The sequence below is a fragment of the Uranotaenia lowii genome, chromosome 3 (genome assembly GCF_029784155.1).
Source record: "Uranotaenia lowii strain MFRU-FL chromosome 3, ASM2978415v1, whole genome shotgun sequence".
NCBI classification, from domain to species: Eukaryota; Metazoa; Arthropoda; class Insecta; order Diptera; family Culicidae; genus Uranotaenia; species Uranotaenia lowii.
Genome location: NC_073693.1, coordinates 100,354,382 through 100,377,347, shown reverse-complemented (window position 1 = coordinate 100,377,347; position 22,966 = coordinate 100,354,382). Strand labels below are relative to the sequence as shown.

The window sequence follows — 22,966 nt, the reverse complement described above, 5'->3', positions numbered from 1 at the left end:
CATTGTTTTAATTTTTTTCATGTTTTTATTTTTTCCTTTCAATTTTATATAGTGACTAACAATTGCAGATAAGATTTTAACGCTGTTTTCAACACTTTTACAGAAAAAAACTGTCTTTTGGTATTTGTTTTAAATCGAAACTAATATAGTGAAATTGTAACGTTTTTACAACGAAATGCTTCCTAGTGTTTTGTTTGGTTGTTCTATGTTCGTGTGTAAGTGTAGAAGTATACCTGTTCTGTTGTTCAGTTTTTGTTTTCTTCCTTTTTATTTGAACTCGCGTAAGCATAAAATAATTAAATTTAAATCATTATAATAATACATAAATTATAGGTTTTTTTTCGACGCGTTTTACGGCAATGAGTTTCTGAACAATGTGTTGGTAACATTATATGAGGACATTGATAAATGGAGCATTGGTGATCAAAGAGGGGGATGATGGAGGGTTTTCGGGGGAGTTTTTTTTTTATTATTTGGAATAGGAAGAAGGAGGTAGGGACTGGACTACCTTACTCCAAGAAGTCTTGTAAATGTTTCACCACCATCAGCCATTGCTGCTTCTACTGGAACTGAGTGTAGTCCTGTTGTTGTCGCTGCTTCTGCTGATGCTGTTGCTGAGGCTGGGGACGGTACTGGATCTGCTGCAGCTGTTGCCGATCCTGCTGATATTCGGGCAGAGGTTTCGGGATCTTGACCACGATATCGGTAGGCTGGCGGCTCACCTCGGCCTTGAAGCCTTCCTTGGGATCGGCAGTGTAGGTCACGGTCCGGATGAATCCATCGGAATCGACGACCGAATAGCTGCCCTTGATCACGTTTCCGTCACGCTGCTCCTTGCGGTTCTGGTAGTTGGTGTACTCGTCATCCTTGACGTCGAAACCGAACTGGTACGATGGGTTGGGCTGCAGCGGAAATGGAAAAAATAAGATCGATGTTAGATTTTTCAAGCAATTTTTTGAATTTTAGATAAGTCTAAGACAATGTTCATCCTTTTTACCAAAATTCATAGCATTTCCTATACACACGCTTTTATTGCTGTTATTTTTGTATCAGATTTGGCATTGAATTTACATTGTAAACTAAGGTGCGGTTCAGGTTCAGAAGAAAACTGATTGGGAAAAATCAAGCTTATTCTTGATACTGTAGACAGGGTTGGCATAATTCAACGGTCAACGGTAAAATGGTCCTTCAAACTCATTTGACTGTTCCTTAACGACCAGTCACTTCGTTTGCCAGTCATTCACTCCCCAGTCATTTGAAGCTAAAATAATAACCTAGTCAAGCAATCGCATTTCAACGACCGATGACGAAAAAGAAACGCATTTATTATTATTGTTACTCCTGCCAGCAAGCCGAAGACGACCGAAGACGAAAAAGAAACGCATTTATTATTATTGTTGCTCCTGCCAGCAAGCCCGTTTTCAGTTTTTTGTTGCTATTGTTGCTCTCTGCCAGCAAGTCGATCAATTAGTTGTACCTGCCGGCAGCAGCCGGTCGAGGATGTGTAGGAGCTTCGCCAGTCGCATGACGGAGAAATGTTGATGGTTGTCGTGCTTTATCCGTCATGCGAGTAGTGAGGCTCCGTCAATTAAGTAAGGTGCCGGTCGTTTGATGAAAAAAAAACTAGTCGGGTCAAGCGTGACGGGCGAAATTTACCAACCCTGACTGTAGATATCACCCACCATGTTGCTTTCAAGTTTGAAGAAAAAAAAGGGCAGCAAGTTAAGCTAGGCTTACCAGATAGTTTCAGAAAAAAGCGGGACATTTCATGAAAAAAAGCGGGATACAGCGGAAAAAAGCGGGACATTTAAAAAAAATTGAAAAAAACCCTAATTGTGTAGCCAAACTTATGCGTTTACCATCAGCCAAAGTTGTTCATAGAAAGTACACTAAGGTTTTCTTAACGCAGATAAATTTGCTCAGTTTTTCTTTTATGACTTCTATTTACAGTGATTTTTGCCATATGCACCGTTTTTTTCCACGGTTCCCGCAAATCAACACGTTATTTGATAAAAAATATTTCAAGTCGTACATGTGAACAGTGGATTTGATACCGCGTTGAAAACCATTGTGTAATTTTCTAAAAATTAGTTTGTTTGGTTATTTGTTCAAAAGTTTGAAAACATCAAGAAAACTTCCATCTTTATATACTTTGGATAATTGAGTCAAAAAGGTGGTATATAATATTTGGAAATTTAACTAAGACTCCGGCGAAAAAGTTTATCTCAATAATTCTATAATTTATAATTATCTGGAGGCAACTTTAACTATATTTTTTTCATACATTGGCTTACGTGCTGCAAGAACACTTAACTGAATCGGAATCTTACTGTTATGCTAAGAGCTCTCGATTTATTATGTATTGTCTTATATGAGCTATGAAAAATGCTGCATATTTTATGAAAAAGTTAATTTGAAAGATTTTCTGTTTATAATTTAATTCAATTTGAGACTAAAGTTTGATTTTTTCCGGTGTAAGTCAGTTAACTTTGTAAAAGTTTTCCAAGAAAAAAAGCGGGACATTTTGAGGAAAAAGCGGGACAGCGGGACATTCAACAAAAAAGCGGGACATGTCCCGCTTTTGCGGGACGGATGGCAACCTTAAGTTAAGCTGAACCGTTGTCATACATGCTTTTCAACGTTTTTTTCCCAATACAATTCCAACGCTAACGAACACATGCTTGATTTACAAGGCGCTAACACTGGTTTCAGTTTGTCAACATGACTTATGCCGGTGCATCTCGTAATGGATATAACCGATAAATCTTTGAGGGGCAGCGTAGTGGTTAGCTGGTTAATAATTATTATGCACCCTAGCCGCGTTTTTTTCAATCTTCCAAACAAACATGCCGGTAGTTATGTTCCTGACCACGACGTTGATGCAGACGAAACATTAATGACCATGTTATTGCCTTATATCGAGGGTATCGCGCTTTTTATGGTTCTCCAACTGGTTGAAGATGGCTTTTTTTGGTTTGGAACCAGGTGATTTAACCGTACATTTGAGAAGGTGCAGAAATATGCTCTCGAATTTAATCATTGGTGCAATATTGAGAGCTGCATGCTTCTGCCTTGGTTAGCCTTGTTGGTTTGATTGGATTGAACTACGTGTAAATGGAATGATTCAATCTTGACTAAATTTGGATCCAATTAGAAGCTCCGATTCTCACACATTTTGAGACAAAGTAGTGCAGTTTAGAGACGAATTTAGAAAGATTTTCAGAAAATGATATGTTGGAAAGACAAGGATGGAAAATGGAGCAAATTTGGTAATCCTGCAATCAATTATTTCGGAATAAAAACATATGACGATTAGTGGAACATGCATAGCACAATAGATTGCGTCAGCTTGGGATCATTATAGAATTTCCCTACTACGGAGAGCTAAAAAGCTTCGTTTGGGTCAAAACTCATTCAAGTTTTTGGCAATATTTTAAAGAACCTAAAATTTACATCAGTAAATTTCAACTATTCGGTTTGCATGGGAAAACGAATTTAATGTTTTGAAAAACGAACAATTTTTTTAAAAAATTTTATCATTGCGATATTCACATTTATGAGGTCATTCATCCCTCCTTATGTGCATAATTTTTCTTCTTATAGATTTTGTGCCTATTCATGAATTCTTTAAAGGAGATTTCCTGCTGAACAACTTTGTCCCAGAACGTAACTTAGTATCTCAAACCGGGTTATGAGCTGTTGGGTGCCCTGATCTCGACCGTAGGAAAAAACGTCTCATGAGGGAGGGGAGGATTTGTAGTACTCTGATTATTCATGTTAAATGTTTCTTTACATTCATAATAATGTTTTTCAAATAAGAACTTTTGAAATTGTTTGCTTAATCTGTATTATACAGCCTTGAGTAATAAAATTAGGAGCATGTAGACTCCAATAAACGAAAATAAGCAAGAAAAAAACACCTTACAGTTTGTGTTCAAATATTTTACCATCAGTGAAAGTATAAAGTCGAAAAAAAGAAAGGAAACTAAAATTATGAATTTCAAATATGATTTACCTATATGCTATTCTTGAATGCTCGATTGGAATTTTAAATTTCAGTTGGAAACATTGTTTTAAAAAATGGTTACGTTCTGGTCAAACGGAACTGAACGCCATATTAGCCCTTTTGCCAGGTGTGTAATTTATAATCAAAAAATCATTTTGATCCATCATACCCGTTTGAAATTCTTTCAGTTCTGGTTTTTTTTTATATTAATTTTCTCATGGCAATTTGTTTAATCTGGTCGAAGACTGAACCCAAAAAATTTTGAAAGAAATAATAAATATGGCAATTTGACCAAAATATTTCATCTGAAGATTTTTTGTTTTTGCCAACAAAGTATTTTAAAATAAAATCAATTTCAAACATTCTGAGGGAATGTTTTTCTACATCAAAACTCAAATTTTAACAATTTAACAATTCTTTTGATTGCAGCACTCAAACAAGAACTGGAGCTTATTTCTGAACCTAAGCTTCATATTTGCATACGATTTCTGAGTCCTGATCCTGAATTTCTTAACTTCAAATCTCTATCTGTATAATAATCCTTTATCAAAAATTATTTATTTTGATTCTGTTTTCTAACTTTTTATTTTTATTATCACTTTTTAAAATGTACCAATTCTCAATCCGGCTTTTGAAAAGAATTTCGAAGCATGACTGATTCTGATTTTTCACATCAAAATTAATCAGGTTCGAATTCTGTATAAAATTTTAAGGTGGATTTCGAATGTGGATTATGAACCTAGTTTCAGTATGAGAAGCAGAACCAATTTTGAACCAGGATTACAAAACAGCTTTTTTATCTTAAGCCTTGTTTTAATAATGAACCTAATTGAAAATCAAGAGTTCTGAACTGGATACAGAATCCGGATTCTGCACACAAAAAATGAAATTTGATTTTGATTGAAACAAAAGGATTCAAAGCATCTGAAATGTGTTAAATCTCACTGAATATTTGGAATTTGGGAAAAAAAAATCTATCTGTGAGAAAATTTTGAAAAACTTAAGCAGGTCTGGGATAAGATTACGAGAAGCCTCTGCCTTGAGTCAAGATTTCAACTCGTGAAACATCTGAAATTTGATTAAGATTTTGACATTTTGAGTTTCAAAACATGACTCATAAGGTTGATTTCCGGCCAAACATTAATTTCTTTGGGCTTGTGATATAGCTCAGTTGGCAAGTCTGTTGTCTTCTGAGCAGATGTCCGCGAGTTTGAGCCCAAGAGTAAACATCGAACACAGTTGTACCGGATAAGTTTTTTAAATAACGATCCGCCAACTGTAACGTTGATAAAGTCGCGAGTGCCATAATGATGGTAAAACGACTATAATCGAAACAAAAAAAAATAATTTCTTTTAATAGCACCAGACCTCGGTATTTAATGCAATTTCAAAACATTTTTCATCAACATTGAACTATCAGTTTTCCCTATTTTTTAGTACACCTTTAGGAGATATTTGAGAGTAAAAAAAAATTAAACTTTGAGCACTCCTTTATCAAGTCTGACTAAACTGAAATTTTTCCGAGCCAATCAACAAAATCCATTTGGTTGGTTTTTGAAATTTGATAATCAAATTTTTCTAATGCATTCATTGGTATCTATATATAGGTATTATAAAAGCTTTGAAAAAAAAAATCAATAATTCAAACTAAAGTCTAAGTCAGCCATCTAACGCTCAACCTCGACTTTGAACGAGGTCCACAAAAAATCGGCATAAAACTAAAGCTAATCATAATTTTTAACTTAGTTTTTGCACAAAACCTTTCAAAGTATTTTAATCTAACAAATCATACTAATGAAAACTGTTTGACAAGCAGTTATCAAAAGCTAGAAATCAACAGCTAAAAGTAGCTAAAATACATGAAAAAACTGGAAATAGACCTATTTTTCGAGAAATGATCAATTTGGTAGACTCAGAAATTCGAAAAATATGTAACTACAATATTCACTTTTCATACAAGTTGAAATGTTTCACTTGTTTGTGGAACAAAAATCATATGAAAATATATTTATGAGTTAGTGTTAACATATTTTAAAATAAAGGTTGAAAAAATTGGTTGAACTATGTAAAAACTTAAATCTAAAAAGTACTGCAAGTCAAGTTCTTAAGCCCCTACAGTTATGCAATTTTTGGAAAAAAAAATTCAAAAAAATTTCCTCATCTATAAAGTTTATCGTAGAACAAAAATTGTTTGTAATAAAAAAACTAAGCTTCTGTGTATTTTTCAGCGAAAATAAATGGGTTCTAGAGGGTTCATTTCAAGCAAAATTTAGAAGAAATTATTTTGTGTTACACGCTTTTAAGTGCACGGGTATTATATGCTGAAAAATGCTTTTTAGTTTAATAGTTTAATGACATGACTTGAATGTTTTCTCTCCAAGATTTTATTTTGTCCTCAAAAAGCAATACTTTTAAACCGCCAGCATTCATGTAATGAAAAAAAGTTGAATTTGATTAACTAATAATGACTGTTCTTCCTCTGAAGATTTCAAACCAGGGATGTTCTTTCATCTCGAACTTGTAATTAAAGTTGAAAAAAACCTGCAATTCTCTAAACTAATGAATCCATATGAACCACCCTAAAAAACATAATTTTCCCATCACTTTTAAAATTTGATACATGTTCGAGTAGAAAGGAGTTCCTAGTATTGCATGTTTTCCATTCAGTTTTCTATCTTCAAATAGTTTAGTGAAACACCAGATCGTATCATATTATGAAAAAATTGCTAGGATCCTTAGTAATTTTCTTCGATCCGCCTTTTCAAAATTGGAGCATCCAAATTGAACTTTTTTTAATGATTTCTGGACAGTACGGTAACTTTTAGACATGATTTGTGAAGTAAGAATATTGAACCATGCTTTTTTTTCAAAATTATACCTAACATGTTTTGACCGAATTTAAAAACATTATTTTCGATTTGCACCTTATTTAATGTATGGGTAAACTTCAAAAGAACATGTTGAAGGTCCTAATTTCATAAAACACCACAAAGAGGAGAGATTTTATTTATTAAATATTCTGTGTGACGACTGCTAAAAGGAGCTTTATTCAAGTAGATTCCTAAGTACTTAAAGCAATTAACTCTATCAATAGTATTTCCTTCTACAACTGGGTCGTTGATTGACAATATAGGGTGTTCCGTTATGTCTAAGCACGATATTGATTCAACTCTATTCATTCCGGATGACGTTTAAAAAGCTGATATCCCTAGTGTGTTGTTGTTTAAAGCTTAACTTAAAAATCTGTGTATCGTCAGCTCCAGTTTTCATAATTTTCGTGAAAATGAGAAGTATTTCACCCGAAAACCGAAAAAAATATCTTGCACAAATTTTGTTCCTCCAGAACATTTCGCTGAGTCAGATAACGAAAATTGAAGAGGTAGATTTTAAAGTATGGAAATGAAAGTAGCTTCGTGGACAACAACAAATTTGGGCAAAGAACGGTTCCGGTGGACAAAACTTTGGACCGTAAAATCAAGCGTGCTTAGGCCAGTAAGAAGACTGCCTCAGTTCGGGATATGGCCAAAAAGAGGGATCTCTTTTCAGTGCCGTCCATCGTGTCAAAGTAAAATTGGCTCTAACGACAAATAAGAAGCGGGAGAAGCCGAAGCGGCGCCAAAACAAGCTGCTCCCGTCAAACGAAGAGCTCCTAAATATTACAATTAAGTGTTGTGTGGAAAATCGGTGTGCGTTATCATCCACGACGAAACCTGTTGCAAGTCTGATTACAAAACGCTTCCTTGTGACCAGTATTACACTATTCGGGATGTTTAAAGTGTTGACGACACGGATAGATCAATTTCTACCGAAAAATTCGATAAAAAGGCAATGGTTTGGCACGCAATATTAGAGTGTGGCATGATTTCCGTGCCGTTCGCGACCACTGACACACTGAATACAGATGTTTACGTTATCTGCTGCCCATGATCCGCATGATCACCCAGTACTGTTTTGGCCGGATTTAACATCAGTTCACTACTGAAAGGACACGATGGATTGCTACCAATCCAACAAAGTCCAAATCGTATTGAAGCAGATTAATCCGCGTTGTCCTTGAGCGAAACCGATTGAAACTTTTTGGACCCTTATTAAACAGCATTTGAGAAAACATGTTTTTTTCAAATACTATCCAAAACTATTTATCCAATTCTATCCAAAACTTTGTAAATTACTGGGAAAAAGTGATAAGAAAGTCAGTCTAAGCTGAAGCTTATAAGCAGTCTTCGATCAAACACTCGATCACTGGCCTACGATTGTCTGGTATCTAATTTTGTTTTTAATAACAAAAGAACACAAACAAATAGAGGCCATAAAATTTAAATTAAATTTGGATTTGCCCTAAATTGTATTTAAACTGTTCATTTTGAATCTTGCTGAGACATAATGGGACACGCTATATTCTTTTTTTATATGAAAGAAAATACAATTTTTTTTTGTAGAGAAATGAATCCAACTGTGTTAGATGAAATTTCAGGGACTAGATAAGCGAAAATCGATGTTGAAAAACATGCGAAAAGGCGCAAGATGTGGGTTCAAGTCCTACCGGGAGACAAGGCGAATTTTTTTTCGCATGTTTTTCAACATCGATTTCCGCTTATCTAGTCCCTGAAATTTCATCTAACACAGTTGGATTCATTTCTCTACAAAAAAAGTTTCGCTGACTGAATGTTTGAGTCAAGACCCATCTCTGGGTCGCAGTTTAAAAATAGAAAATACAAATATTTAGTTTTTGTAAAGTTAAGTTTAAGAAGGTTTGTGTTGAAATATTTCGATAGTGTTTTGAAATCGTTTTGAATTTATTGAATGATAATATCAGTAGATGTAACTGGGTAAAAATAAGCTGTGTCATCAGCAATAAGCGGACTGTGCCATGAAGTGATAAGTTACATAGATCATTGATATACAAAAAAAATAGTAACGGCCCAACATTGCTACCTCGAGGAACATCAGTATAAATTTTTCTCAAATCGCTTTTTGTACAACAAACTGTTTTATCCCTGATAAATAGCTGCGAAAAATGTCATGAGTTGCGCATCTTATCCCATATTCGTTCAGTTCAGAGTGTCATAACCTTTCGTAAGATCCAAGAACAAAGCGCCGACAATATTTTTGATATCGATTTTAGAAATACTTAATAGAATCATCTAATTCAGTAATAGCATTTGACGTGCCAGACCACGATCTGAATCCATACCGCGATTAGTATAGTATTGTTTCAGTAGCCTGCATTTTTTCAATACTTTTGAATGGATTCTGATTATTTCATTTTGAAATGGTTATAACTTTTTTCATGAAATCTCGCGTGAGCTTTCATTACGTCGTATGAAACATCTCAAGAATTCACAGAAAACTGCTGCAAAAGTTGTCAAAACAACTTTAAAGTTTGTATTTGACATATAGAATATGTTGTCCAGGCTACAAATGTTCTAAATGGAAATAAGTTCAACTAGTTTATATCAGTTTTTGTATTTATTCGTTATAAAACTCTTTGTTAACATTTTGTTTTATACGACGTTATGAAAGCTTACGTGAGAAATGCTTAGATTTTTGTCGTGTTTAGCAAAAAATTAAGCTTAAGGAAAGACAACATGTTGTTGTATCAATTCTTCAATAATTGTAGGATCAACTAAATGCATCTGCCATATAATGCAATCGGAAATGCATCTGTCATATAAAAAACTATGCACTTTTTTAATTTTTAAATGATAAAAGTTTGAATCAATGGTATATTATAATTCTGCAAGATATAACCTTCTTGAACCCGACCGGTTTTCCTCATAGGTTTGAAACTACAGGGTGACAAAAAAGTCCGATCACACTTTTTTGGGGTCGCCTGTAGCCTACACGTTGCATCTCTCTAGTGCCTTCTATATGTCAAATGAAAGGGCTAACTCTGCTGCCCAAAGTGGCAGAGTTTCGTTCCTGTGCAGTTTTTTTTACATTGAGTTGTGAGCCATGGCAGAGTTAAGGACAGCTGTTATCGCTGCTCGGTTTGGCGCGCAGATGACGAGCTTATTTTTTCGGACGAGAAGATGTTCGTTTTGGAGCAAACAGTCAATCGCCAAAATGATCGATTTGGAGTGTGAGCCTCCCACACCGCAAAGTTTGTTCAGGCGTGGTGTGAGGAAAACTTGACCGATTTCATTTCGAAGAATGAATGGCCTCCGTCGTCTCCGGATCTGAATCCAATGGATTATTTCGTGTGGGGATACATGATGTCTATAACGACTATAAATAGCAAATTTGGAGCAATTCATGCGAGTTATCACGAAAATCTGGGACGAGATGCCGATGGAGCAGGTGCGCGCCGCTTGCGACGACTTTCCGAGACGTCTGAAGCTGGTTCGATCAGATAAAGGTGGTGTAATTCCGAAATATCGTCTGTTAAGTATCTTTATGAGTTACTGAATAACGCTATGAAAGCCAGATTAAGATTTTCTTCTTATTCTTTGAGATATTGAGGTTTTCCTGTGTGACCGGACTTTTTTGTCACCCTGTAGGAACATCCATATGTTAAAATCAGGAACAAGTAGAGCCAAATAAGGCACATCAACAAACCATTTAAAACAAGTTATTTATCCGTCAATTAAAGCTTGAAATGATAATTTCATAATTATACATGGGTAGTCAATGGATATTTTACAATTGATGCGCTTGAATAATTGCATCTTTGTAGGGTTAAGTTGGGTTATTTGGTAGTTCAACGGAGTATTTATGAACAAGCAATTTACAACCTGCAACTGCAACTGTAAAATAAAAAAAAATCCTAAAGCGAAGACGAGAACCTGTCATTCATTTTGGTTACCTTTAAGAATATAAATTGAAGAAAAACTTACTTTAGGTGTTAGCATTGAAAACTGAGTAATTTTGACTATAATTACTTCATTTGACCCCACATGTTTTTTTCTGCTTTAGGCTTGATTTCTTTAAACAAATTTTCCCTGATATACATACTTATCCGATTCAGCAACAGAAAAACAATTAACAGAAAAAAACCACCTCCGTTTTACTTCGGAAAGTTTGTAGTTGCACTTAATTTGGAACATCCAGTTAAATATGTAGATTTTGAAATTCAAAGTCTATTTCAATTGAACAAATATACACGTCGATAACAACGAACATTGTCATAAAAAGTTGATTGAAAGTTACTGTTTTATGGTCAAGATAAGTTAACTTGGATCGAAGCCATTTAATTGAGGATATAAAACAGCCTCGAACGGTATTCATGTCACATGCAACACAGCACTGAAACATGGTAATTGCAGAGCAGCTATGGAGTATGCGACATTTCATCGACCATAACTCGTTGTACAGAGAGACAGCTTCCAAAAGCCGTCACTTTTACCTGGTCTAGTTTTCTTTCACGATAGGCGCCCCTACAACATACAAGTATGTTAGTTGGAATGCGCTCAATGCGATGCACTTGAGTCTAAGAAATGGTAGGATGAAGAAACTAGCAACGTTGCACATTTACGGACATCATCGTAACGAAAGTGAGAGCGATTAAGTCTTACGTAATCGAGTTGCTTGCGGGAGCAAATGTTGACTATCTTTATGATGAACCACGGCTTTGAAGAAACATCCGAGGGTCAACGTACAAGTGCTCGTCGTATCGTACTTGTTTTTTATGCCGTTATACCATAGATGTAACCTAGTAGCTTAATATTCGGATTGAGGAAAAAACTCACTTTTCCTTAATTGTGGTCTTGTAATGACTCTAAATGTTGGTCGTTTCAATGCGCGCCTTCGGGTGAACATTGATTTATGAATTAGTGTAAGGAAGTTGATCAGGTTTGAATGAAGCTGTGTCCGATAATGTAACTGAAGCGGATCATTTCCTGATTTTTGATTATGTTGGTCAGGGTGCAACATTTGAAACAAGTTTCGTAGAAAACCTGAGTACAAAGTCGTAGTAAAATAAGATGGTTCATTGAAAAAACCACCCAAAACTCATCACAGAATATTTCTTAGAAACTTTACTATTTTTTTTGTTATAAATGAAGAAATGTGTTGAGATGATTCCAAAAACTCACGTCATAGTCTTCCTCATCTTCCAGTTGCCGCTGGCCACCCTGTCCCAGGGATTGGTACTGCTGTTGGGCCGGGCGGGCTTTGCTCAGCTTCAGCTGCTTTGGCTGGGCGTACTGCTGCTCCTGGACGTACTGAACCTGTTTGTGGGAAAAGGAGGATATTTAGATTTTAATTCAAAAGATTACCTCTAAACGGAAGAAATCAGGATGACTTTCAAGCAAATTTGAGAAATTAAAAAAAAATTGAACGAACAATTTAAATTGTAGTTTTTTTTTTTTAATTTTTGAAATAAGAATTGAGCTTGAAGAATACATGTTAATGAATGGTGCTTGAAAAGAAATGTTGGCGTGCAATAAGCTCTATAGAGACTGAAAAGCAGGAAAGATGTGTGACAATGATGACTCTTTTATGGAATTGCAACTTGATGTGCGTAGTATGAAAAATGAGTGAAAATCAATTAGCCTACAAAAGGAACATGGTGGAAAAGGAGTGATATGCAACCATATGACGTTTTTTTTAAGAACAGCTTGTGGCTGTAATTGCTTATATGAAATCATGAATAGGGTCTTTAAATTGTTTTGTTTTTCTTTGTCAATTGTTTTCACTACGAGTACCTATATGATTTTTTGCTAGGTAGGTCCCTAGTCTATAAGTTTGTTCTCATCAATCATAGTTTATAGACATTATTCAAGAAACAATCTCATAAGCCTATGATAACATAAGTCATTGTTTTCGTATGTGTATGTGTACATTTGATTTATCAAACAAAATATTTTTTGGGAAGTTTTGATTTGTAACTTTGTAATTTTTTTTTTTAATTAATCCAGTATCTATCTTACATTTAAGGCTCCATCTTGATACTTTTTTCAGAACGAGAAACTATATGAAACTATGATTTCTGAAACTTTTAAAATGATGATTTTTGGTAAAATGGACAGTTTTCTCGTTTTTATTGGTTTTTAAGCTTCTCTTAGCTAGAGCGAATGCCACGTGCACGTTAACTAGCTGTCACAATAACGGAATTTAAAAAAATATCTTTTGAATCTAATATATAAAGATGAGTTGGATTATATATGTTTGTTTGTATGCACCTTATACAAATCCACACCGCTTAACCGATCAGCCTGAAACTTGGTACAGAGATGTAGTTGGACCGGGGTAAGGTTTTAGTAATAGTTCCGAGCCCCTCCCACCTAAGAAAAGGGACCCTCCCATACAACTTTCTATTTTATTCCCACGAACCAAAAGTCATGGCACCCATTTTGTCAACCGACATTTTTCCCCTTGGCGGTTATTTTCATCATCACCATATGGGTCGGGCATTAGAAACGACCGTCCAGAGTTACGTGTACTGGAAAGCAAATCAAAGCTTGCTGGGCTGAAAGGGGAAATTTTGGCGGGTGTTTTTGTACATTCAACTGCTAAAAGCACGTAGTACTGGTACGAGATTTTTTGATGCAATAAAGAGCTCACATTTTGGATTTAAAAAAAAAAAACAACTAGCCTGTTAAGTATTTATTGACTAGAATTGTAGTGGTTTTCAAAGTGGTGGGGGCTTCGAGAGTCTCAGAATGAGGGTAGGCTTAATAGCGGCACGTTATCCAAACATACGGGAAAATTGTGCCTAACAAGATTATACAATGAACTGTATAGTGAACAGTGAATTAACTTCTTCAGCTGAATAACTATTTGAACTGTGTGCTGAAAAACTATTGAACAGATTTTAATAAATTCCAGCTTTTAAGAACAAACAATTTTCATATTTTTGAATCCCATATAGAGAAAGAAAGGAAAATAAGAGTCAAATTTAAAAGTTGAAGGCTTCGATTTCAACGCTTTAATAGCCGTCGGGGAATTTAGACGGTGGATTTGAAAATTTAAAAGATAATTGAGATTTTTGGTTTTATACATTTCAAAATTATTGGCCAATTTGTAATTTTTGAGTTTTTTTTTTCGTTATCAATGAGTTCAATTCTACCATCCAATTTTGAGATTACTTAATGAAGAACCGTTTGTTGCTGCGAATTCAAACAAATGATATTAAACTTTTTAACATTGATCACTCTTCACATTGTGCCCAAGAATCGAAAAATTGAAATGAAACTCAAATAAAACCTTTTTCATATCTAACATCAAAATGGTAAATTCGGTTAAGATGATTTATTTTCGATAACATCAAAAAAGGCAAACATACAATTGAAAACATGAAAAATGAGTATTTATCATGGTTCAACAAGATTCAGAAGTCTATTGAGAAATTTCTTAGTAGATATACTTGAATATAGTATTGTACAGGGAATTATTTTGGAAAGTTAGAAAATTTTTTTTAGATTGGGGATGGCAAAAATAAATAACAAATTTATAATTTGAAGATAAAAATATAAGACGAGATGAAACGAATAAAAACAGTGAAAACGTAAACACAGTAAATAATCTCAATAAAAACTTCAAAAAGACAAACAAATTTCTTATAAGGATGAATATCAAGCTTACAAAATTTCGAAAATTCAAACGACGCATTTTCACTTATATTTTATGTGAACCCGAGCAAGGCCGGGTAAAATCAGCTAGTCATATATAAAAAAAAGTTAAAATTACCTACTATTTATTGCGATATTATGACAATTTTAGTAATCCCCGCCTAAAGGTTCGGTTGGCTTTACAGGGTTAATTGAGCTTGAAATGGTGTTTTCAACCTTTTTGTTTGCAAAAAAAAACTATTTAACATATACTACAGGGTGTTCAATAAGTTAGAATACACTTGTTAACTTGAAGCACGTGTATCAAATATTTTATCTGACAAACTATTTATGATTTCATAGAGTTCATTTTCATTAAATATTCATTTTTCATATTTGCACCTCTTTACATCACAATTACTGGTACAGGGAAATCAAACGATTACTCTTTTGGCTTTATTCTCATGATCATTGATGTTGTGTACATTTATACGGAAAGGATATTTTTATTTTGTATCACACAGAGAATTGTATCTGCCGGTCTATAAAGGGGGAATTGCACTTGCTGATGTTGAAACAAAATCAAAAGCATTATTAATAAAGAATGTTTTATACACTAGAAATGGACAGTTAAATCCGAATGACTTTATTATGCGCTTTGTCAATAAAAACATCTTCTCCAGGAATATGCGAGAATGGTTAGCATTGGCAGATGAATCACGAGTTTTTCCAAATTTCAATACCAGTAAATTAATTTATGATATTTTACTAAGTCGATTAAACATTGATATTAAAATGGAAAAAGAATTGCCGAGCCTTAAATGGGAAATTATTTTTGAAAATTGCTATCAAAACTACCTTAGCTCAGGTCAGAAGTCTTCCTTTTATATCCTGCTGAGAGATTTGATTCCAACAAATGAAAAAATGTTTAGGCACAATGTAAGGGGGCTAAATTCTTCGAAATACGATCTTTGTAACTTAAAGGACAGTACTCTGCATCGAATTAAAGAATGTGAAAGATCTAAAATTATTTGGTCTTGGTTAAATCAAGAACTAAAAACGAAATTCAAATTAGATATAACTGATGCAGAAGATTTATTCCGATGTACAATTGATAAGAAAAATTATAAGTATAAGGCAGGGTTGTGGTTGACTCTAGAATGCATAACATACATAATAGAAATGAGAAAAGATGTAAATATAAATGGAATTAAAGAAAGAGTACGATCCTTAAGATGGAACAATAAGTTTATTTTCCAGAAACATTTTCTGAACTATGTAATTATGATTTGATTAAGTCGTTTTAGTTGATAAGAGTGCAATAAGATTTAAGAAAAAAGTGTTAGTTTTAAGTTTGTTATGTAAATATAAAAAAACCTTAATCAAAAAAAAATTACGATGGATTTGAGAACCTTCTAAAGCTCGTTATAATGATTTTAAGTTTAATTTTTCCACATTGAACATTATAAAATTGCTCAATAGTTTGAATAAAAATCTATTGATTCTGACATTAAAAATCGTGGTTTTAAATTGAATTCAAACTTATTTGTATTTCATTGGATCTCCAGTATTTTTGATGTCTATAAAAGTAAATTTCGTTGAAAACCCGGAAAAGTGTAGATGGCGTATATATCCAGCAGGTCTGTTTAATAAAATGTCAATCTGTAACGTTGAAATTTTCAAAGGAAATGGAGAAACGATAAAAACGTTCTCCTATAAGACAATAAATCATCAACTACACTTAGAAAATCGAAACTTTACAGATTGCTTAAAAATAGTGTGGATGGATGCCTGATCATGCCATGTCATCGAAATACTGAGATAAAACTAACAACAAAAAACATATTTTGGCACAATACAATATCGGCTCGTGTAAAGTGATCGTTCTCTCAAAGAAGTTGTTATTTGTTCTACTTTCGGCATTTTTTGGATAATTTTATGTCCTTTCTTGTGGTTCAAATACTACAACAATTGTCGAAAATTAACAAAAAATAGCAGAAATTGCCAAAAAATTTAAACATAGAAACAAAATTGATGGCAATCGACAAAATTTTTAATTCAAAACAAAAAGATTGGGCGTTTAGTAAATTCAAATGGTCTATAACGTACAATCGGGACATTTAAACGAATATTCTAGTACTTTTTTTTATTTAAACTTAACCTTTTTCAGCATACGGATAGGTTCTATGAATTTAAAAAACACCTAAGCAAAGAAATGAATAAAAAAGTAATTAACATTTTATGTTTGAACAGCCTTTTCTGTTCACCCGCCGAAAAAAAAGTGAATTGAGGCAATGGCAAATCAATTGACGCACGACCTTGTTTAACAAAAAAACACGTTGGATAAAACATTCATCGCTCAAAACGTTAAACTATACAGAGTTTTGGCTTAGCAGTGATATAGACCTGGAACAGTACAATCCAGACTAACGTTATTTTCGTTTACACTTCTTGAGAATTATCTACTGGGTGAATAAAAAATCATTTCCAGAACTCTTACAAAGCAAAAATCTGGCTATTTGGCTCTTGTCTGGATACATCATGATTATGTTGTAAGATATTGGTCGCCAAAGCTTCCGTTAAGCTTTGCATAAAACATGCTAGCAGCTTTTATTTTTTTTCATTTTTGCGAGTTCACTTTGAGCTTTCTTTATTTTTCCAGCAATTCGAGGTAAACAAATTTTTTAAAATAGCTCTTATTTTCGAAGAGAGATGCATCATAGTTGGTGTGTTATTTGGTTAAAATTTTTTTTTTAAATGAATTCATTTTGTGAAATTTCATGAATTAATATATCATACGAGTTTAGGAAAGATAACCTCAGATTTCATTATTTTTTAAATATCAGATTTTCCATCTGCAGTAAAAAAAACTTATTTTAAAGGATTTCAATTTTGAAAATGACGATCGAAAACGATATGGAGCTTCGAAACCATCATATTTTTTTCATTTGAATATACTGTGTTAAAAATTCCACATCATTTATTTTTATTTTATTTATTTATTTTATTTTTAAGGTTTTTTCTCATCAGAAATTGAATATCATATGATAATTCTTTCATAACACAACTAAATTTCATCCTCATTAGCTGAGTGAATTAAAAAACAAATCGCAAAAATCCAATGCATACGATGTGACTGACCCCTCTGAAATTTCAGGTCTGATCTGATTCTGAACATCGAAACTCCTGGAAAACACCACATAATCCGTATTTATCCTCACATTTATCATTATCTTCGAAAATCTTGAGACCGAACAGAACTTAATCTTCAGAGGGGACAGTCTCACGATATGGACGAAAAGGCAAAATTCAAATAATCATAATTGAAAATAACTAGGTACTCAGTATAGCTGAACACAGTACTGATCCCAATTACGGAGGATGTTATGGATGTTTTGGATGTTGTTCTTTCTGACAAATAATGCCAGACTTCATGTCACCAAGAAAAATTATTCTCATGAATCTTCTCCGGAGTGGCCAGGTCATAATCTAGTTATGAATCCTATTAAAAATCTTAGTTACATTTTTGCCAGATGTGTCCTAAGTGATTATAAAAAGTTTGGATCAGTGCATGAGCTGCAAACTTAACAAAGATAGGAAGAAACGAAAAGATTTACAATTTTTTAGTCGACTAGAACAAAATGTCTTAGATTAATCAGTTGACTCATTGCCAAACCAAACATTTGATACTATTTTGATAACAAGTACTCCAACCAGTCATTTTTATTACCAGTTTTGGGTTTTAAATCATTATTTCCGATTTTTTTCCAATAAATAATTAAGTGCGCTTATAGTAATTTCCACTTTAAAAATGTATATTTTTCAATTCACTCGACGATATCGGATATAATTGAGTTGTGTTATGGTAAAATGAGTTTAATTTCGAAAAATCTATCAAATAGTATCATTATTTTAGTGATAGTCAACTCCTGGTGAGTCCATTTGATATAGATCTTTAAGAACCCATTCATATGAGGAACGACATTTTGTAACAATTTACTCGAAATAAAACGATTTATGTACATGTCAAATGAACACAAATCAAGAAAATCCTGAAAATCAAGACCTAACAGAAGATCCGGAAGAACCGTAAAAGGGAACATAATCCAAAACAGATCTTGGAGCTGCTCGATGTCTTCAAGATCAATCCAAACTTGTTTATTATCAAGTTAATCACTTCACTCGAATGGAGCAATGTTTTTGCACGATTTGCTTCAACGGTTATGAACGATATATTTTTTTTAAACTTAAGAACAACCGTGGTGGATTAATTTTTTCAATTTTTGTTTTGGTGGTGTAGCTATTCAAAGGCCGGAGATAAATCAGTTTTGAATTGATCATCGGTTTTTTTTTTGCGAAAAACAAATTATATTATAAATTTATTAATTGTCTTTGTTAGATAGATTTGTACAATTTAAAAATGAACACACACATATAGGATCCATCCTTTTTTATTGCTGAGAAACACTTCAACGAATACCCTAGACTTTAATTTCCAAACAACCTAGAAACATTTTTTGTAAGTACACTAGCTTCATCGTTTTATTTCTTTCATTTGACACTTCTTGAGTTCATTTCGCCCAAAGGCTATTTGAATGTTATAATCTTTTTTGTTTAAGAAAAAAAAAACATTCTATGTATGATTTTATCAGGCATCACAGGAGGATATTTTGGAGTGTTTGATGTTGAAAACCCCCTTGTTTATTCAGCAAGTATTCTATTTTTTCAATATCACAGTTTTAAATTTAAATGCTTTCAAAACATCCTCATTTTATGAAAGGGAGAAACAGAAAACTTTACTGAAAATCTTCAAAATAATTGACTCTGATAAAACATCTGTAATTTTTCAGTAATCGTTTTCAGAGATGCTGAAAATGTTCAAAAAACACTTCAAATGAATTCTCATGTATTTTAAAAAATCAACAATTCCATCTCTTCAAAGTAATTTAAAACCACTTTTGGAAATTTTAAGCCCTACGGATAAAGTTTATTTTCTTATAATAGACTGCTTTGTATGGAAAGTATACATTTATAAATTTCTACCCCTCCCATGACTTGTTGTTTGGCCACTGAAAAAAACAATACAAATTTTGGAAGCTATTCATTGAGTCCTGAATTAGCGCAACGAGTTTTAATTTAGTATGGAACACAAAAATTTTCATTCAAAAACACCCAGAGATGTACTGGAAGTTGAAATAAAAATAGATGATTAATATTCCTTGATTCTTGCAGTACATTTCATGTAAACAAACCTTAAATCTAACATTTACTCTAGAAAGATATTCGATGATGTTCAAAAAATTGTTTTTCACATTGCTTTTTAAATATTAGCGTATTTGACTGCTTATTTGAAAGCAATTGTACTGTAGGATGAAAACAAAAAAATCACATAAAAAAACTTTGCATAGCCAAGAGATATAACCTTTGCAAAACTTTTTTATGAAAGTATTGAAAACCTTAGAAAGCAAAGACTGCCATTTTAACATTTTTCAATGGATTCAGATATTTTACTTTGAAATGGTTATAACTTTTTTCATGACATATTAAACTTTTTCCATGTAAGAAAAAAATGAAGCTTAACAATAAGCAAAACCAATAATCAAAGACGAACTTCATTTAAAGCTTATTTGAATTTTCTGGATGAATTTACATGCAAAAATTTCTTCTCCCATACAAAATTCCAATCATACATGAACCAACCAAATCATCTCAAAATTTACACTAACGCCTTATGACCAAAAGGACATCGAAAAATAATATGGGAGCTAAAAGTCAATTTGTACAGCGCTTTAATGTACATATGTTAACTTTAGAAGTTATTGATTGGAAATCGAATTTATGATATCAATAGTGTTGTGTATAGTTGTTCTTAACTGTTTTTAAAAGTCACATTCGTTTTAGTAATTCGTCGTCAATTTCCTTGTTGATTAACATTTTCGCTGTCGATGAAGCATGCGTTTCATTTCACTGAAGGGTCGTTTGATGTTTGAGTTCAACGTCCATTGAATGAAGATAGTAGGTATTCACAATCACAGATGGTTATCACTTTCTTAACTCTAGATGAGAAGCATGATATAGGAAATTGCGAGGTGTTCCACAGAGTTTTCCCATTGATTGAAATATTCTACTAAGCGGTGCGTAGTGTTGTTTTAGCATTGGTGCAGAATATTCATGCATTTCAGCAGATCCTAGCTGATTTTTAATCCTCCTACTACACAACTCACTTGCTGAGGTTGAGGCTGATATTGGGGCTGCTGATACTGGGGTTGCTGCTGATATTGACGAGCGGCCGCTTGAGGCTGCTGATATTGCCTCTGAATCTGTAGAAAATCGTTACACATGTAAATAACATCACGAAGATCACTTTTTTGAGTCCTTTGATCCTTAACAATACGTAAAGTCCTTTTTTGGTGATCACTTTTCACATGTTTTTTACACCACTATGAACCCCCCGAGGTCTCACCTGATCCTGTACGTTATCCCGGAGTCGGATCTGCTGGCCCTGCTGCACGTACTGTGGGATGTGCTGCTGCTCCTGGGCTCCCTGTTCGTAGATCGGCGTCGAGTCCGACCGGGCCTGAGGTCCTCCTCCCGTTTGGGCCCCAGCCTGTTGGGCAATCTGCTGATAGTACTGCCGCAGATAGGCAGGATCTATGGCTTGCTGAGGAAAGGCGCTCGCGAATCCTGCGCACAGGACCGAAATTAACACTATCGCACGCATTTTTGCTTTTGCTTTTTTTTCGGATCTACTAATTTCCCCTCTTCCTTTTTATTTTGCTCACACTATCACTGCCAATTCGAAAAGAGTCCTTTTTCGATTTCACAGAACACAGATTGCTCCACGCACAGAAATTATCCTGCCCCACGCAAAAGGATACCCGCAAACGGCCAAATTGAGGTTCTGTTCTACTCCACAGAGATGCACACAGTAAGCTAGAGCTGGAATAGGCTTACCGATTTATATAGACCCCCCCATATAGGAGTTGCAGTTTTGCTGGCTGATTTTCTTCTTCGTTTTCGGCTGGGGGTTAAGTTGAGAGCGTTCCAATGCAGCCCGCCAAACGTCGTCATCGTGAGCCGGCGTCGCGTTGTAGTCGTCGGCGTCGTTGTAGTCGTCGTGGATAGACGAAGTTAATCTTTCTGCGCGCTTTGCCTCCTCAGCCGAAGAAAAGGGTAGTTGCATAGCTGCGCCTGGGAATTGTAGGCGTCGGGCCGCCGCCGGCCGGGAGGACTTTTCGATTCTTTGGAGGCTCCTTGGTTGAATGAAGTTCCCTCGAAGTCGGACAATACGAATTTTTGGGTGCGGGTGTACCTTTGCAGATAAGCTTCTTTCGACATGAGTAGTTCGCCATTTCCATTTTCAAGGACGTGTGGAGCAGTTAGACCAGATAATGCCGGGTCCGGATCATGGGAATAGTGTTCGTTCGGTTGAGACGATGGTCGGAATTAGCTTCAAAAGGTGAATGAAATTTAGCTTTCAATGGACAAAGGAATTGGTCCTAGTGAGAAAACTTGGTTAGAAAAATGCTGTTTGAATTTTTTATTTGCTAACATTTTTAGCGAAGTTAAAAGATTCAATCATCAAAAAGAGAGGCATGTTTAATCATTTGAGGCCCTCAGAGACAAAGGGGTAACAGTGCAAAAATGATCATTTTTGTGTCAATGATGTCAAACATTTCTCTATATTTCCAACTATATTCAGTGATTTGTTCAGATTTTCATAATTTTATTTACATGTTTTAACATTTGGAAGAAAAATGAAATTTCGGCAAAAATACTTATATGGAAAATGGCAACGACAACTTAGGCTTTTAAGTTGTTTTAAGGTGTTTTCTCAAATTAGCTTTGTGCAGTTATATCCCTTCAGATCCTAGGGCCTCATTTGAATATTTGAAGGCTTAACGAGTTATTGAGGAGCTCTACCTTTTAAGACAACCTTCTAAAACCCAATAACCCCTTAAGACAAAGTTTACTAGAATCGACATAAAACCAAAGTTAATAATTATGTGATATTGATTTTCTTTTGAAATCGGCACTGCAGTCTATTTTCGAATTGATGATTATTTTAACTTTATTTAATAAATATTTTAACTTTATTTTCCCTCAGAATGTTTCAAAACATGTTACAGCTAAGAGAAGTTAAAAAATTTGTATTTTTTTATCTAAGAAATTAATTGCAGCCAAGTCCTAGAATTTAAACCGTTCTAGATTAATTTTTGAAAAAAACATCTTAAGTGAGATAAAATTAATAAAATATGAAGCCCGTCTGGAGGCCGGGTTGAAAAAAAAAGACAACATATAGACAATTGAGTATTTTTTTATTTTTTTCATTCCGTATAAATTGAATCATCTCAGGTTTTTGTGGAACAATTTATTTTTTTAATATAGCTATGAAGCTTCAACAATCTTTCCAAAACTTAGGAAAAAGTGATTGAAGTGTATAAAAACAACAAACGAAAAAAATACTTTA

At 34.0% G+C, this 22,966-nt stretch overlaps 1 protein-coding gene across 2 annotated transcripts; it reads right to left on the bottom strand.

Moving 5' to 3' along the window:
• Positions 1–264: 264 nt before the first annotated feature.
• On the bottom strand, positions 265–21,443 carry LOC129757533 (myb-like protein AA). Of its 2 annotated transcripts, XM_055754802.1 has the most exons (4): positions 20,960–21,442; positions 20,721–20,816; positions 12,040–12,174; positions 265–902 (listed from the first exon to the last, which is right to left on the bottom strand). In XM_055754802.1, exons 1-4 carry the CDS (start codon positions 21,215–21,217, stop codon positions 561–563), a joined length of 831 nt encoding a protein of 276 aa, XP_055610777.1. In that variant the 5' UTR covers positions 21,218–21,442; the 3' UTR covers positions 265–560. The 2 variants fall into 2 exon arrangements, with proteins under 2 accessions (XP_055610777.1, XP_055610778.1); XM_055754803.1 differs by lacking the exon at positions 20,721–20,816 and having other exon boundaries at positions 20,960–21,443.
• Between the last annotated feature and the right edge of the window lie 1,523 nt (positions 21,444–22,966).

Coding starts and splice junctions, on each gene's coding strand:
- LOC129757533 (XM_055754802.1), bottom strand. CDS start 21,217: ATGCGTGCGATAGTGTTAATTTCGGTCCTGTGCGCAGGATTCGCGAGC. Junction 20,817..20,959: donor GGGATAACGTACAGGATCAG/GTGAGACCTCGG, acceptor GATTTTCTACAG/ATTCAGAGGCAATATCAGCA. Junction 12,175..20,720: donor ATCAGCCTCAACCTCAGCAA/GTGAGTTGTGTA, acceptor TCCCACAAACAG/GTTCAGTACGTCCAGGAGCA.